Here is a 16,764-nt window from a genome sequence, read left to right on the forward strand (position 1 = left end):
AAGCAGACTTAGCGGCTAGGCTGCCATGTTTAGACCCGAAGCAATTGCAAGAAGTGACGGACAACTCGTCTTGTCATTCCAAGCAAATTGCGTAGCAGGCCCAATGACTCTCGATTGCTTTGAAGTTGGAGTTTTGATACTAAAATCACACCGACAAACAACAACCACCCTTTTTTTTTTTTTTTTTTTTGGCAGATATCGATTGACTGAAAAGGAAAATACTAGCGATAATTGCTATCCTAGTTCTGATTGTATTCTCAGGCAGCCATGGGGTTTTAAGCTGGACAAGCGTGGCGGTCGGAACTTACAGCGTCATTCATCTTCCCTTCCAGTATCGTTACACCGTCAATGAGGCCTTCTCCTCGAGTTTGCATACATGTTGCTAAGTGTGCCTAGAAGCGTGAGTAGCTTGGCCCAGTGAAGAGTGTCGCTGCGATGAGATCCATGTGCAGTACAGTACTAAGCCTGCAACTCCAAGAACACTCGGTCATATATGTAACTTGTAAAACGACACAACTCGAGTAAAAATATCAGGACATTTGAGAAACATAACTAAAACATGACGTTTATTTCGGTGCCTTTTGTCTTCGTATTCGTTGGGGTGACGGGATCGTTGTTGAGTGTTCTTCCTCACGCCTTTGACAATCGTCCTTCCCCCAAACGAGCATTTGTCTTGGTTTCTCGTCTAAGCTTCAAATCTGGGACCTCTGCGCCAGGCAAAGACTTTGGATACAACGGAAATTGATAAATAGATTGGTTTTCAAGCGCCCAATCCATCTCTGTGTTTGAGTGGTCGTGGCAGTGGTCCGATTGGCCAAGCCCTTCATCATGTTGTCCTACTCGGTTTGCTGCTCTCACAGCCACTCCCGTGTATGACTACGTCAGCATTGTCTGTTTTATACCCCGATGCGCGCGGAATCATGGTGTTCGAAACCGTTTTTGTTCAGAGGACGACACCATGACTCTCGATGAGCCTTTCCTGGAACTCCATGTTCCAGGAGAGATTGTACCAGGTACAAAGACTAGATGATTAGACCATTTTATGTTATTTAGACTAGACATTATGATATTTATCCTATACCCTAAAGCTTAAGACTGGGGCTTCTGCTGCCTGCTAGAGGGGAATGTCTGCGAGTGCTCAAAACTTAAGAGTTTGTCGGAAACAGCCTTTATTTCCCTTCACACAGTTGTGATGCTTGAGGAATCAGAGACTACAAACCTGAAAACTCAAGGACTGCGCTACAATAGCATGGAATGCCTTTCCAGTTTGGTTTCTTGGGCTCTCAGCAATCGTGGTTTCTGATGACATGGTGGAAACTGCATGAGTTATTATCGTAACGTAAGATTTGGGAAACCAGCGACCCTTTGATGATAACTGATGTCATGACATTGCTACGTATCATCTCACAGATCATGTCACCTACTCTAGTATCTCTGTCAATAGCAGGCAACCCCTTTGCTAGCTCCGGGACGGCTTCAACTTTCGAGTTCCCGGGCCGGGAGACCCTCTGGCGTCACCAGTTTCCGACGTCAACTAGCCACGAGAAAGGGTCTGTAAATGCGCATCCGATAAATCGCCGCGGCAAGTACTAGTAATAGAAGCTCGTCCCAATCCTATATCAAGGATATCGGCGGCTTTGAAGTTGGGCACTGATGGAGGCCATTCGGCGACATGCAGCTCCAGTACGGAGGATAGCAATGCCTATTGGATATCAAGCGCATCAAAACTTATCGGAAGCGGAGACGACACTGAGAAGCATGGACGACCCTTATTACAAGGACCGTTGTTTTCCGTCATCTCAAACAAGGCGATGCATGCTCAGACCCCCGTGAGATCCCGATGCCATGATGTGCTTCGCGTCTATCACTCCTCATCACATTTTCCAGATATGCCTCGCAAAGCTTGTTGATTCATGATCCTTTGGTTTGCAATTGATGATAAGGAGTGTGATCTACATTTTAACGGTCCGGATAGACTGACCGTGAAACTGGACGGGTCGATACTTGCCTAACTGAGAAGTCTGGTATTTTAGCAAATAGGCGAGGATGGATGACTATCTGACTACTGGGTAGCAGAAAAAATGGCCTCCTAAGTCTTAGGGTATAAAAATAAGTAGCCTAAGAACTGTAGCTTAAGGGGCATAAAGTGACCTACTGATTTCGTCTCTTATGCTTCCAGCGGTCAATTTTTTGATACCCTGAGGACTGAGCACAAGTGATATCATTGCTTCTCTGTTGCACTTCCGATAGGTTCTTTTGGGGACTTGACGATAGTCGAACCGTTTGTTTACACATCAGATATTTCTTCACACTAACACATCTCCGATCTTGGCGTGTTGATTTCGGGCACCTAAATCTGCACCGAACAATGCACTAGAAAAAGTCGGACCCTTGTTCGCTGAGCTGCAGAATACTCGTGGGAGATCTGCAGGGTCAAAACAAAGAACCGGGCATGGCCGAGACTAGGCAAAGAAAAAGGCGAATTATCTTCGGCGATGTAGAATGAAACTTGTCTACGCACAGATAGTAAGTCTGATCGATAATATCTCGGTCTGCTAGACTGATGTATCATGTATCCAGTCAAGGGAAGACATCTGGAGTGCATGCCCCCGGATAACCCGCGCGAATTTGATGGGGGAAAGGAGAAAACTATGGAGATGTCCCATGGGGACTGTTGCGTTGTGCCAGTTTATTGTACGTAAAAGTCATGGGGAAATCGATGGAATTACGTGTGGTTACCCATTCCGTTGTTTGAGTTGCCTTTTGCAATGAGGCCAAGCAGCCAAGGAATCGGACCGGGCCCCGGGATATGTCGTGCAAGACCCCATTCAAGGGTCAAAGAGCATTAAGTTGATGGTTACTCCGTATTGAAGTCATTTAGCAAAAAGGGACATTTTACGAGTCGGAGTTCAACATGGTATTGTGTCACAAACACCCCACGCGCCGCGTGCATATTATCACACCAGTTTCTTCTAGAAAACGACTAGAAATATGTTGGTCAGAGGCAAAGAAGCGTGCGTGTCAGGGTTTAGGGATGACGACATGAACAGGGGTTAATTTCCGTATACTCTTGGAAGGGAGAGACTTGGGGGAACCCGACTGGATGAGACACTTTCTCAGCTGACTCTTGACAAGTTAATGAGGACTTGTATTGACTCGTAATTTGGAACACAAGACTTAACGGCTTTTACATGAACTTTATGCTGTATGGTTATTTTAACATCCCTGATCCTTTCCCTTCTCCAAAAATCTCTCCAATTTCCCCAAAGGCATGACATGATCCATCATCCGTTACCTACAGTAGACAAAACACTTCCCCGAATTCAGGGCGTACTAAATCAGATACGGTCTTTCCGCTCCCGCGGTCAACTACCGTTATGATCCTCAGGATACCAAAGGGAAAAAGGGAAATAAAGCGGAATGAGGGCCCAGAAAGAGAAAGAAAAAGGACGTCTTTCTCCACTTCGGATCTCCGTATTAGACCTGGTCCTTGCCCTGAACGTGTGAAGACTTTAAACCTCTCTTGGTAACGCGCCCGTCAGCCTCGAATTCGGAGGATGAAAAAGTTTTGAAACTAGGTTGTAAAGATACTAGTAGCATAATTGCCTGTTTTGGAAACAGAACCATAATTAAAAAAGAGGCGAACTACAACAGTAGAAGGACAAGAGATTCACGACCCTTTGGACCATGATGTTGATCATTTATTCATGATGGAAAGTTAAACTACCGACAGATGATGATGACATTCCGTTGATTGATAGACATAGACATACGCAGCCCAATGGATACCTCTGACCAGCTCATCGGGATCCGCCTCAAGACTTAACAAGATATTATACAGCTTCTTAGCAAATGAAAAAGAAGAGAGATAAAAACGGCCCGGAAAGGAGGTGCAGTATCAAACATGGATGATGAGCTTCTAGCGCGTTTCCACCACTCTGCTGTTGTGTCTGTCCCCCAGCTTTTTACAACGGCATCCAATTGGCATCATGCAGATACCTAACAGAAATGTCAATTCCTTTCCAAAACAGTAAACAGAGACAGATACGATGGATGGATACCGTGGAGACCCCCATGTAATCCCTCACAACGGGGTGGAGAGAAAAGGTCCCTCATCCCACATGCATTGTCAATTCGCAAGGGTTCCTTTGTGTCTTTTGATCATGATACCTGGAAACTCTACCTCGGGGAACTGTGTTCTTGCGGTTCAAGACTCAAAGGGAAGAAAACAAGAATTACATGCCCACAAATGAGGGACACGAATTGGGGAATTCCCGGCGGTGATGATCATCAACACTAACCAAAAAGTCTCTGACAAGTCAAGCAAGGCACCAAGTTTTTGCCGCCGATGTAAGAGAAAGAGGGTCACCCCAGAAAAAGTCCAAGGCTGGTCTAGTCCAACTGCAATCTTCACTCGCTGCTAACACACACCCCTTGTCATGACATGGGTTTTATCCTTTATAACTCCGATGATACTACTTACACACGCTCACTATCTTGGGGTGTGGAGCCCCAGGATAGGATATACGCCGTGTGAGTTCAACAAAGCTGCTGGAGCACCGGCCACGCGCCTTTAGGAAAGAAAACGCGGAGCTTAATGAGGGAATTCCGAGAGGGTGATTGCTTATCTGACCGTTGTTGGTTTAGCCTTTTGTTACTCTGTTGGACTTATATAATTCTCTTTCCATCTGCTCTTGAATTACACTTCATTGTCCTCTCTTCACCTCTCTCCTCCCTCTCCTCCTCCTCTCATCTCTCATAGTCTCTTGAATCACTATAAACTCTTTACTCTCTGTATATCATTCTTTAAAGCGAGTTGACTTTCATCTGATATACCCGGTCATATATACAAAACTCGCCCATCATGTCTACATATCCACAAGACGCACACAACGACATCTACCCTTCGGATCAGGGTCATGATTCAAGCAAGACAAATAGCAAGGAGAAGATGCCTCTCGATAATGAGAAGGGTCACATCGATGACCTTCAGTCCGCTCACAATGTCCCCGTGGTCGAGAACGGCTTCGGTGGAGGCGAGGGCGCAAAGAACTTCCGCAACATGTCGAAATGGGACACAACTTTCGCCCTGCTCACAAATCAAGTGGGTCTGGGTGTTCTGTCCCTGCCCAGCGTCTTGAAGACGATGGGGATCATCCCTGGATTGATAGCCATCATAGGAATTGGCCTTTTATCGTGGTATACAGCCTACGTCTTAAAACAGTTCTACGGTCGTTATCCCCACGTCCTTAACGTCGTGGACATGACGAAGGTTGTTGGCGGACGACCCTTGAGTATCGTGAGTGGTGTAGGATTGCTTGTGCAAGTTATCATGACAGCTGCTTCAGCAAGTGTTACGCTCTCTATCGCCTTCAACACCATCTCTAGTCACTCTCTGTGTACTGTGGGCTACATCGGCATCGGTTGCCTTTGCTGCTGGGTCCTCTGCGCACCCCGAACCTCCAAGTTCGTCTCCCAGTCAGGTATCCCCTGCATGGTCTCCGTCATCGCCGCTTCCATTCTCGTTATGGTCTCGCTCGGAGTCAAGAATCCCACTGCTGCGCCCGCAGACTGGCACAAGGAAATCAAGGTGGTGGCCAACCCGGACTTCCGCTCTGGACTCAACGCCTGCCTCAAGATCTGCTACGCTTACTCCGGCAACATCAACTTCGTCACTTACATGGCTGAGATGGTTGACCCCGTCAAGGACTTTGGCTTTGCCTTGGCTATGTTGGAGTGTGTATCCATCCTCTTCTACGTTGTCGTTGCCATCGCCATCTACTGCCTTGCTGGAGAGTACACCGTCTCGCCCGCTCTTGGCTCAGCCCCCGAGCTCATTGCCAAGATTGCCTACGGAATCGTCCTCCCTGCCATCTTCTCAACCGGACTTGCCTTTGGCCACACTGGTATCAAGTACATGTACGTCCAGGTGATGAAGCACTTTAAGCTCCAGAGCGAGATGACTGCCAACAACGTCCGCTCTTGGTCCATCTGGATGACCATTGTGACCGTCTTCTGGGTCCTCTGCTTCATCCTCTCCAACGCCATCCCCGTCTTTGACTCCATCCTGTCCATTGCCTCGGCTACCACCATCTCTTGGTTCACCTTTGGCTTTAGCGGTATCTTTTGGTTCCACATGAACTGGAACCAGCTCTTCTCCAGCCCCAAGAACATCATGCTGTTCTGCCTCAACAGCTTCCTCGTTGGAATCTCGTTGTTTATGAACGCTGCTGGCTTGTGGTCATCCATCACTGAGCTATTGGATCTGTTTGCCAACGCTTCCAGTTCCATTCAGGGAGTCTTCTCTTGCGGTAGCAACTCCATCTTCTGAGCAGGCCTCATCTCGTGTAAAGTCTCCAGTTATTTCCCGTTAGTTTTAGACAGCATAGCATCATATCATTTTTCACTCTTTGTAAGAGCATTACGTTTGTCTCCTGAATGTTGCCATCCTTGTATATGTGTGTCATTCCGCCGAGATGTTAGAAAGTGTTGCATAAGAGAAATCATGATGGTCCCTCTATGGACCAGTTGAATGGTGAAGGGGGAAACGGAGGCTCCGAGAATGAAGTCTTGGCAGTAATTCCAAGACACAAGCCTTGGGCCAAGCATTGATAAAGAATGGAGATATATCCACAAACCGGCCGACATGTCTCGATGAACCGGCCCGGTTCAGTGTTGGATGTATGTACCGAGCCAAACCGACCGGCAGTGGATCGACGTTGACAAAAGGTTTGCTAATGCCTGTTCCATAGAGAGAGGCTAACCAGGGTCAGGGGATCAGTGGGCTTGCCGCCAAGCCACCCGCTGGGATGGCTTTTCAGTGCGAGTGGGACCTTGCATAGCGCACAACTTTGCTAGAACCGCCTGCATGCGGCTCTTTTCAGGGCCTGAGGGTCTGCGAGGCTGTGGCCAAAAGAGGTGCCGCTGGTGGTCTGACTCGCTGAAAGCTGAGACCATGTCGCTCACAATAAGATCCACGACTCGTCTGCCACTGCCCTATCGTATGCGAGATTGGACAGTAATCTTCCTTGTCTCTGTCTCAATGAGCCGATAAAATCCGATGCTCATTACTGATCGTCGGTTTCATCATGGCTGTGCTATTGCTGTTCAGTTGTCGATAGCAGCCACATCTTATCGTGACGCTTTCATGTCATTGTCAAGGCTCAAGCTGGCGATCAGCAATCAGTCCCGATAAGACCTTGGCGATAGATAAAAAGATCTCTTGGTGTTGAGGCTCTGTGGAAATCAATTGCCGATGAGACGATCGACGAACAAAAAAGGCTGATGATACAAAAGAGGAATCACTGCAAATGGTGGACAAACACCACGATTCAACTCGTTTGATACATTTCCAACTCAGATTCACAGAGTCCCGGTGGCTAACGAGCTCAATATATATAACTTTCTCTAAAACATCACGTCGGCGCATTTCTTATTGAGCCGACCACCGACAGGGTACTTTCCGCCACGATGAGCACGCCAAAACCCATTTTCTTGTAACATTACAACTCTTCGTCTTGTTCCTGTCACCATCCAACATATGAGTCCCACTTGTATGTCCCCGGTGAGTCCACTCTTTTCCGGTCCATTCCATCCTCGAAAGCTCGCAATATGGCCTGTGGTTGGCCTCTTGCTTTATGCCGTTGGAGTGCGCGGCTCATACATCTCATGAGGCTCTGTCAAAAGTCGTCGCATGTCTATTTCCATTAGCCCATCGAATGCATCAAACCCAGTCGTTAACGCGATAATAGACTCCGCCATCATTTCACTTTGTCGTCTTTTTGTTTCCTATCGTCTCGAATCGTTTCATTTGTGTGGAATGCCTCTTTCTATTCCGTCAAACACATTGGCTTGTTTGTAAATGTACAATTCCGGCCCGGCCCTGTTTGTTCGCACCCGGGACTTGAATTCGGTCTCTTTGTCTTTCTCTCTAGTTACTTCGTGCACCACCCTTCGACTCCCTCAACTCGTCCATCTTGGCGACTCGCTTCTTGAACTCGACGTATTGGCACTTCTCGTAGCTGTGTCGCTCATCCTAGTCAACCCCCTATGTGTAAGCTTCTTTCTATTGATATCTCGGCAATGGTCGGCTTTTTTGTATTGGGTCGGTTGGGCTGGGCTGGGCACGTTCGGTGTAGGCGCTCGGGGCTTTGGGCTTGCTCTAGATAATGATTGATGACTTACGGAGCACTTCCAAGGTGCATACCACGTATCCCGACGGCACTTGTTGAGAGGAATCAGAAGGTGGGCGCAGCTGTCTCGGTAGGCCAGAGGGAGTTTGGCATCGCGCATCTCCTCGCGGGTCGCTTCTGCTCAGGAAGTCAGCGGTCGGTATACAAAATATCTGTTGGAGATCAATTCAGCAGTCGGTACATACGCCGCGGCTCGGTGATTGCGTCGGAAGCCATGGTTGCTGATTCAATTGAGCTTCGTGAGGTGAGGTTGTCGTAGATTGGTAGAGCTGTCGTGAGATGCTCTCTCGGTTCAAGGTCGGCAGCATCCTGGTTCGTGCCTTGTATTTCCGGCAGCAACCATTTTTTGGCCAATGAATGTATAGGAATTACTACGCCGAATTTACATCACCAAAGAAACCTCAACACTTCATTAATTATTGTACTTTCTTTAACATTACTGGGCATTAGGCCGGTTCATTTGCGTGCCTTGATGCGCAGAGCTGTTATTTAACGATGATGGTCGAGGATGATCGCAACTTCAGCTTCAACTCTCAGAGGACAAAAGGTGGGGCCGGGCCACTGCCGGCTCCGGACTTGACTCACCTGTACACCTAGGTGAAGGCGAAAAGACAATAAATGATGCAACTGGGTCTCAATATCATAAAGATCTGGGATTGTTCCTTTCGCCCTGACATATGTACAGGCGCTCACTATATCCTCTCCCCAATTTTACTCACATCGAACAACGCGTCGACATCAACCGATCAACCCGCCGAAACACCATTCTGAACTCATGATTGATACCGAATATCATGACAACAACAGTACAAATACAAAACGCATACTTTTTACCATAGTGATTCATTCGACATCAGTTTGGCCAGCTAATTCACTCGCCCGACACCGCCATTGCCCAGGTCTACTTCAACCGCCATGCCGCTTTACGCCAACCTCGGACTGAAAGACCAGGCCTGACATTCGTTTCCCAATCACAAAGAGGAGCCGCATCAGCATATGGTTAACTCGAGCCAGAATGAACGATATCATCTCGATTATAGGCTCCAGTCTTTGCCGATAGACTGTGATGCTAACCTTTGGTTGTTCTCTATACCGATAAAGGCTGTAAAATTCAGAATCAGACTCAAGGGTACCAGAAACGTTGGCCTCTGAGCTTTAGGGTACGAAAATAAACAGCCTAAGAATTATGTTATAAGTAGCATAAATTGGCCTAATAATTTCGTCCCTTATGCTCTTACTGGCTAATTTTTCTGACACCCTGACGTCGGTCGGAGCTTAGAGCGTGAGACTCTACCATCAGCTCCTAAGTCCAATGGTGCCACTCAAGACCCTCGCGGTACTCATATCCAACTTGCGGCCCTTCAGCAGCGACCAAATATCCATCCTCACAACGATCGAACCGAACCTTTACCTGTTCCTCATAGAAGCTATCGAACTTGCCCCCAAGCGCATCCTTGAGGCTCGCCACGTTACCATCAGGATGGAGTGTCTTCCAGGGCTCGATGCATGTGTTTCCCTTGCAGGACTTCAACACCAACATCAGAGCATCAAGGCGGTTGATGACTTGCTGGACGGTGGTGCCCAGGAAAGCCTTGTCGACAGTCGCCTTACCATCGACGGGGAAGAGGTTGTTCAGTTGTCCTGGATCCGTCTGTGAGAGATTAGTATCAGTCCCCGACGGGAGTCAAGTCAAACATACCTTGACATCGTAGAGCTCGTGCTCGTTGTTACACCAAGCCGAGTAGTAAAGATCGTAGTCCTCATGTACTATTCTCACACCCTTGTACGTATTGTTGTGTACTTGGATTTGGCCCTCCGCACCTAGAATAATCAGGTCAATAACTGCAACTTAAGTAGTCGCCAAGGCTCATACGTACCAAGGCCAGCAAACCCGCCCTCAGCAATGGCAACGCCCCAATACTCAACAGCGACATGCTCGTGACGCTTCCCTTCCCCATCCGTCACTGGAATAGGAGTACCGTCAAAATCCCCTCTCAACTCAACGCCTGCAAGCTTGAGAATGGTAGGCGCGAGGTCGATGTGAGTGGTTACAGCCTTCTCCACGGCACCGGAAGAAACGCCTGGACCTCTGATGAAAAGGGGCACGCGAATATCTTCTTCAAAACCACATTCCTTCCCAGGAGGCAATCGGTGTTGTCCAAGATGGAATCCGTTGTCGGAGCTGTAAATGATGTACGTCTCGTTGAGTAGACCAGCGTCTTCTAGTTGCTTGGTGACCTGCTCGACGATCTCGTCGACGCCTTGGAGAGATTGAAGACGTGCGCGATAGTAATCATCAAGGTGTGTCACAGACGAGTCATTGAGCTGTTTGAGTTCCTTGATCCAGCTCACTCCACTGGGCTGTATCTTGTCAGTGATAATTCCTCGGTAAGGTAATGGGTAGCAGAAAAGTTGGTCTCCTAAGTCTTAGGGTACAGAAATAAGTAACCCAAGGAGTCTAACATAAACAGCATAAGCTGGTCTAATAATTTTCGTCCCATATGCTTCAAGAGACCAGTTTTCTGCTACCCTGAGATTTAATAGCACTTACAGAATCCGGATTGAAGTTGTCAGTCCGTGGTACTTTTACCCCTTCAAAGAGATGCGAGTGTCTCTCGGCAGGAATGGGTATTGTCATAGCACTCCCAGGCACCCGATCGACATCGATATTCGAGTGCGGTGCAATAGGAGCAATAGCGACAAAGAACGGATTGTTTGAGTCAATCGCTTCTTCCAGGAGCTCATGAGCATACTTGGAGATCAGGTCGGAAGTATGCTCCCCTTTATGATGAACAGGAGCCTCCTGGTTACGCTGATAGATCGGATTCAAGTAGTCGTAAGTTCCAGGGTCGAGAAGAAAGTTAGTTCCGGTCCATCCTGCGGGATATGGCGAGTTGTAGTTGTTGATTGTGTGAGAATTAAATAGCTTTCCAGTATAGTAGGTCTTGTAACCCGCTTCGCTCAGCCAGACAGGTAGATAGTTATCATTGAGACCTTGGGAGACGAACTTGGGATAGCCACCTTTTTAATCAGCATTGGCTCTAGATTCTTTGAGTTATCTACTTACCATATGGTGGACTTACGTCCGTAACGTTTGTGGAGTGAGGCTGTTTTCCTGTCCAAAGTGACACGCGGGCTGGACAGCAGATGGCCGTAGTGGTGAAGTGGTTGACAAATGAGGTGCCTTTGTCGATGATACTTTCTTTAAGTTTTGGCATATAAGAGACTGAGTCCAAGATAGAGTCTTGGTCATCAGTAAGAATGAAGACAATATTCTTTTTGCCGCCATTAGTTGTATTTTGCCGGTTGTGACCGATGTTGTTGGACGACAGACGGGTTTGGACATCATGGCCATTGCTAGTCGCTCCGATACACTGGACAGAGAACGAACTCGCCAGTAGTATTGACCTAATCCACGTTGAGGACCACATACTAAGCAACTATCGGCTGTATCAGTTGTGTAAGTGCTTTTGGCCTTATGAGGATGAGTGCTATTATTGCAACAATTACTCCGGCTTGGCAATTACCTCTCGATTGAGAAATCACTTATTTATCACTGAACTCACAATCTCTGCGCTCTTGAATATCGCTTCCCAATGTAACATCGCTCTCAATGTAATGAAATATGGTGAACTACCAGGTTCCCATGGCGTCAGTGTTAGTGTTTGTGTGTATCTCGCACCAAAACACTAACACTGACGCCATTGCGAGATAAAGCCCGATAACGACACTCTGAGGAAACTAGTCTAATTGTATGTAGCATTGAACGGAGAATTTATCGGCAATTGTCCTGTTTTTATGGGAATGCGTTATTTGTCTGGTAGTGTGTCGTCTGTTCTTTAACAGACAGAGGCGGTGATGGCTTCCCTGGCTTGACATGATGACACCCGCTTCCATGCTTCAAAGTAGCCGCATTTGAGTGACGACAGCATGCATACGTGCGCTTTTTTATTCCATTTCCTTCAAACAGTATATTATATTGTTACCAAGAGTCTTACTCAATCTATTAGCTAGGCTCGGGTGCAGAAACGCCGAGTGTCAATCGAGTTTGGCCAGGCATTAATGCATCATAAAACTTAGCACCAGGAGCATAAGAGATGAAAATAGTAGTTTATTTTATATTACTTAGATAGAACGTCTTATGATGATTACTTTTCTACCCTAAAGCTCAGGGGCTAACTTTTCTGGTGACCAGTTTGCCTTTTCCATTCGTTCCTATGTCAAGACTTGGGATCGTGTCTTGTCTCTATTTCCAGTTTGTTGCTGCCTAAAGAAAGATGTAACCGCTGAACAGGGGTTTCAATTCTATCTATGAATCCATTTCTGTATCAGAAGAATCACTTTCTGTCGAACAGTGCAGTGTCTTTTGAGAGGGTACAATACGTACTGGGCCAGATCAGATAAACATTCACCAAGGGACTTAGCCAAGTTTCTTATTACCCCAGACCTTCTAGAAATAAACCATGCTCATTCGATACAGCCTTTAAACAATATAGACTACGAAACAAAAGAATATGAGTCAGTAAAGTGCATGCAGGGTCCAACTACACGACAACGATCCCCATGCATCTCTCCCTTTCAGCCCACCACTCCCGAGACGCCACATCGATCTGAATCTATCCAAAACCAATACTACAGCTGTCTGCCTGGCTTAATACTTCCTATTTCATTAAGCATCTCACTTTCTTGGTCTAGTGGCTGCCATAACCCGACCCTTCTAACTCCACCAAAAATGATTGGCTCTCGTGTTCCCACGCTCAAACACCACCACATTCAACTCTCCAAAGACAGACCTGGCATAATGAAACAAGTGTTTTCGAACATTTGCCTCTCTGGGATACTCGTAGGTTTTCGCGACGCGTCAGGCGCGGTGCATTGAGGACCAGTGGTTGTCGGCGCAACGTGGTCTGGTGAAGTGGTGTTGACTTTGGATATAAACCCACATGGACAACACATCAGAGACAAAATCGACAGTCTTTTTTTCAGCGTGCTTTCTTCTTTTACATTTCACTTCACTTCATTGCTCAAACATTTTTGATCGTTTGGCTTCTCTCGTTTGAGCCTCTGTTCTGTTACTATAGCATCGTCAACACACTACCCAGTGCCAACTCTCACTCATAATTCACCGCAACTACACTCTCTTCACCAACTCTTTTTTTCACACAATGTCCGACATTATCGCCTGGCTGGTCCCTACGGCACGTAACTCCCTGGCCGACAAAACAGCTCACCTCCCCTCCAACATCTTTCGCACCGTTCAAATAGCATCCTCTCCAACACTCTCCTCACGCCTCCCAAATCTCCTGGCTAGTCGCCCAACCCGTGCCATCAAGCTGTCATTCGACTCACCCCCCAAGCGCCCGGGCTCTTTCGTTCTGGGCTCTGACCCTTCCACGTGCGACATCGTCCTTCCCACCATGCCGGGCATCGACGCACGGCACTGCGAGTTGAGCTTTGATGCCGAGGGACGTCTTGTGCTCAACGATTATTCACAGGCCGGTACGCAGGTCTGGTATGACTGGGAGAGTAACGGCGATCAAACCGACTACTCGTGGATCTTAAGCCCGGGCGCGGAACACGGGTTTCCGAGTATGGTGCAGCGCATCACGATTGATATTCAGGGTGTGAGGTTCCAGGTCGTTGTTAATCACGCTGACGACTGGGACGCTTATCACGACAAAGTCAAGGATTTTGTGCGACAGCCTTCGTGGGCGCAAGGTCTTTCTGCCGGTTGGGATCGAGGATCAGTCCTTCCGGTCGCACCTCTGTTTTCTAACACTCCTCTCTTTCAGCATATCCTCGTTCAGGCGTTGGGGGGCGAAGAGCCGGTCGGGGAGGTATATCTGTGGAATTTGGCTAAGCCTTGGGAGCCTATGGTCAAGGCTGCCGCGTGAAAGGCCTCTCATGTATTTGGTATCTTGGTGTTTGGCGTCTAGGCAGGTAGGTTTATCAGTTTTGTATGTATATAAGTACCGGGAAGGATATTTTGGCGTACCTCGAGAGTTAGCATCCACTTGGACTCCCATACGAGCATCTGAGCTGCATTGTAGGGAGAAATCACCGTTCGACATCGGGGGTCTGAGACTGAACTTTTAGATAGGCAGCTTTAGACAATCTTTAGTTAATGAATTATGTTTTCCTTTATCATTTATGATAATACACCTAAGATTACGTTATCGTTCTTTATTTTGATTCTGTGATGCACACTTGGGGAAGGAAAGAGCCAAGCAGGTGCTAGGCAACTGCACCGAAGCGGGAGAACAAACACAGGAACAGAATCTCAGGCCAAAACTTTTACTAAACATACTTGCGTCACTCTACCAAACCATTTGGTCCTTTGTTTTGTCCGGCATAATTTCTCTACAAATTATCGCACAGAAGCATGGACTCCGAATCTCACGTTGCCGAGGGCTGGGAGTGGCCTGAGGACGATGGCACCATGGTTCTTGATGAGCCTGATTTCAAATTCCCTGGTCCAGAAGAGGTACCACCGGCACCTTTTATTTCCTGTAAGTCACATTTACCAAGCGAACCAGTATCCGCGCTTTTTACTAGCATGTCTAACTGCGGTGTAGTCAAGGAGCTGATAGAGCAGCAGAGGGAGAAGAGGAAGAAGACGGAGGAAATGGCCCGTGAGTCCTTGGCTCGAGATATTTTGGTCCAAGAGGCCTTGGCTAAAGAGGCATGGGATCAAGATGTATGGGGAGAGGAGACCTGGGTCCAAGAGGCCGCCTGTGATGAAGAGGTCTGGTCGGAAGAGGACTCGGATGAAGAGATCTGGGGTGCAGAGGACGTGGATACAGATGTCTTTTAGGAGCAGGCGTTTGCTGAAGCGGCCTACGTTGCCGACCTTGTGGCCTCGGACGTAGCTTCACTCGGAAGCGCGTAAAGTAACTACACGATTATCAACTTACGAATACTCCTTTCCATTCACTTCCCATAAATTCGATCAATGATATGGGTCAGACGTGACTGTGTCGGGTCTTCCATATCCGAGTGTTCCTCCTCTCGACATCGCCGGTAAGTAGCTCGAATACTACAAGACAATGTAGGATCCAAACTAACGACAAGATGTTTCATAGTGGAAGTCGAAGACCCGCGTCGCATCCTAGGTGCTGGAGGATCTGTAAGACCAGCAGGCTGAGATCAAGAAGAATTTAGGGATAGCTGGTCGCCAGGTCTATGGACAATTTCTCTCGTCACTACTGAGCTTCACCAGTCGACTATATACACAAAAGCCCACTGGTACTATCATCTAATGACTCCAGAGGCTAAAAGACACCTTTCTAGGGCAAGCTCTTAAGTAGGGCCTTAGGGGCTTATCGCTCTACTAGTTGAAGGAGAAGTAGCTAAGTAAGAAGACTATACTCGTTTTCCAGCATAGGTAACAATGAACCACAGCAAAAAACGACAGCAGTTTAATCGCAAGGGCCAGCTAGAACACCGCCCGGGCAAGCTACACGATTTCATTCAACGTATCCAAAGCCAAAACCATCAAAACCCCTTGACTTAATATCTTTCAGCCATGTCTTCCATGCTTGAGGCACTTCCCGACAAGATTTACAGCATGGGCTTGACAATACTATCGAGCCCCGGGCGTCTCAGAAGTTTACTCAGGGAAGGGTAAGTTCAGAATTTATCGTTCGTTCCACACAAACACGAACGAGCCACTATGCAGATCTTTGTAATCACCCATGCAGCTCTCCTTGCTTGGGGACCTAAGCCAGACTTCACCCTAATGGCTCGAGGAAGATTCCTCCGTCGCACCCTACAGCCCAGCTCTGAGTTGACCGTTGTCAGGGTCCTTGCCCTGCCGAATCCTCCTCTCTATGCGTAGGATGCAGAGATACCAGATTTTGAGCCTGAACGAGAGGAATCATCAATGGCTCAGACGGGAGGAGGATCGACGAAGGCGGGGAAAAGAACTCCTGAGTAGACGGCCGGAACTGTCTTTGATAAGGGCGTAAGGCGTAAGTGCGTAAGGGTGGCCTGTGGATGATGATACCATGGCTATGCTATCGATGAGCCCAATGTGCTCTTTGCCTTAAATCCCTTGGTTGGGTCCGTACGTTGCCTGGCGTTGTCTTGTTTTTGCCATTCCCTAAGTTTTTCATTCTTATCGAGGCGTCGGCTCTCATGAATGGCTGTAAGCTGCCCTTCGGTATACTGAAGGCCGTTGATTTATTCCATGATAGGCGAGTGTACTAAGAGACTGACCCATGGCATAACATCTGTGGGGAATAAGACGGCTGTTGTACAGGGGAACCGCTACGGTAGCAGCATGCAGAGTACAAGAAGAAGATGAAGGAAGCTGCACGTCAGACCTTGACTAGGCATTTTCATGCCCATATCATAACGCGAAGCCGCAAGACGAAGCAGCCTCCAGCAAAAGGAGTATCCTCCCATGTTGGCCAGGTTCCTTCCTTGACCTCCTCCGCGATCAAGTCGGAGGAGCCTTTAGCGCTACGCAAGCCAAGAACGGAACCGTTCAACAAAGGCCTGAGCGATGTGCAGGCTAAGACGTATACTTTGGCCTTGGTCTTAACTATGAGACGGGTGTCGTAGATTGAGC

General features: G+C 47.7%; 5 protein-coding genes across 5 annotated transcripts; 3 read left to right on the plus strand and 2 right to left on the minus strand.

Moving 5' to 3' along the window:
• Window positions 1-4,864: 4,864 nt before the first annotated feature.
• On the plus strand, window positions 4,865-6,331 carry FSST1_007144 (transmembrane amino acid transporter protein-domain-containing protein; the record flags this gene model as incomplete). The annotated part of the gene is made up of 1 exon (XM_083236727.1): window positions 4,865-6,331. One exon carries the CDS (start codon window positions 4,865-4,867, stop codon window positions 6,329-6,331), a length of 1,467 nt encoding a protein of 488 aa, XP_083083105.1.
• A 1,599-nt stretch (window positions 6,332-7,930) lies between these two features.
• FSST1_007145 (NADH-ubiquinone oxidoreductase B18 subunit-domain-containing protein) lies at window positions 7,931-8,408 on the minus strand (the record flags this gene model as incomplete). Its single annotated transcript, XM_083236728.1, has 3 exons — window positions 7,931-8,035; window positions 8,185-8,309; window positions 8,378-8,408. 3 exons carry the CDS (start codon window positions 8,406-8,408, stop codon window positions 7,931-7,933), a joined length of 261 nt encoding a protein of 86 aa, XP_083083106.1.
• Window positions 8,409-9,495: 1,087 nt separating this feature from the next.
• FSST1_007146 (alkaline-phosphatase-like protein) lies at window positions 9,496-11,623 on the minus strand (the record flags this gene model as incomplete). The annotated part of the gene is made up of 5 exons (XM_083236729.1): window positions 9,496-9,843; window positions 9,892-10,013; window positions 10,070-10,553; window positions 10,744-11,213; window positions 11,260-11,623. 5 exons carry the CDS (start codon window positions 11,621-11,623, stop codon window positions 9,496-9,498), a joined length of 1,788 nt encoding a protein of 595 aa, XP_083083107.1.
• A 1,734-nt stretch (window positions 11,624-13,357) lies between these two features.
• Window positions 13,358-14,086, plus strand: FSST1_007147 (FHA domain-containing protein; the record flags this gene model as incomplete). The annotated part of the gene is made up of 1 exon (XM_083236730.1): window positions 13,358-14,086. One exon carries the CDS (start codon window positions 13,358-13,360, stop codon window positions 14,084-14,086), a length of 729 nt encoding a protein of 242 aa, XP_083083108.1.
• Window positions 14,087-14,574: 488 nt separating this feature from the next.
• On the plus strand, window positions 14,575-15,006 carry FSST1_007148 (uncharacterized protein; the record flags this gene model as incomplete). The annotated part of the gene is made up of 2 exons (XM_083236731.1): window positions 14,575-14,701; window positions 14,768-15,006. The coding sequence occupies 2 exons, from the start codon at window positions 14,575-14,577 to the stop codon at window positions 15,004-15,006; spliced, it is 366 nt and encodes a 121-aa protein (XP_083083109.1).
• Window positions 15,007-16,764: the final 1,758 nt, after the last annotated feature.

The sequence above is a fragment of the Fusarium sambucinum genome, chromosome II (genome assembly GCF_050947815.1).
Source record: "Fusarium sambucinum isolate potato_lamoka chromosome II, whole genome shotgun sequence".
NCBI classification, from domain to species: Eukaryota; Fungi; Ascomycota; class Sordariomycetes; order Hypocreales; family Nectriaceae; genus Fusarium; species Fusarium sambucinum.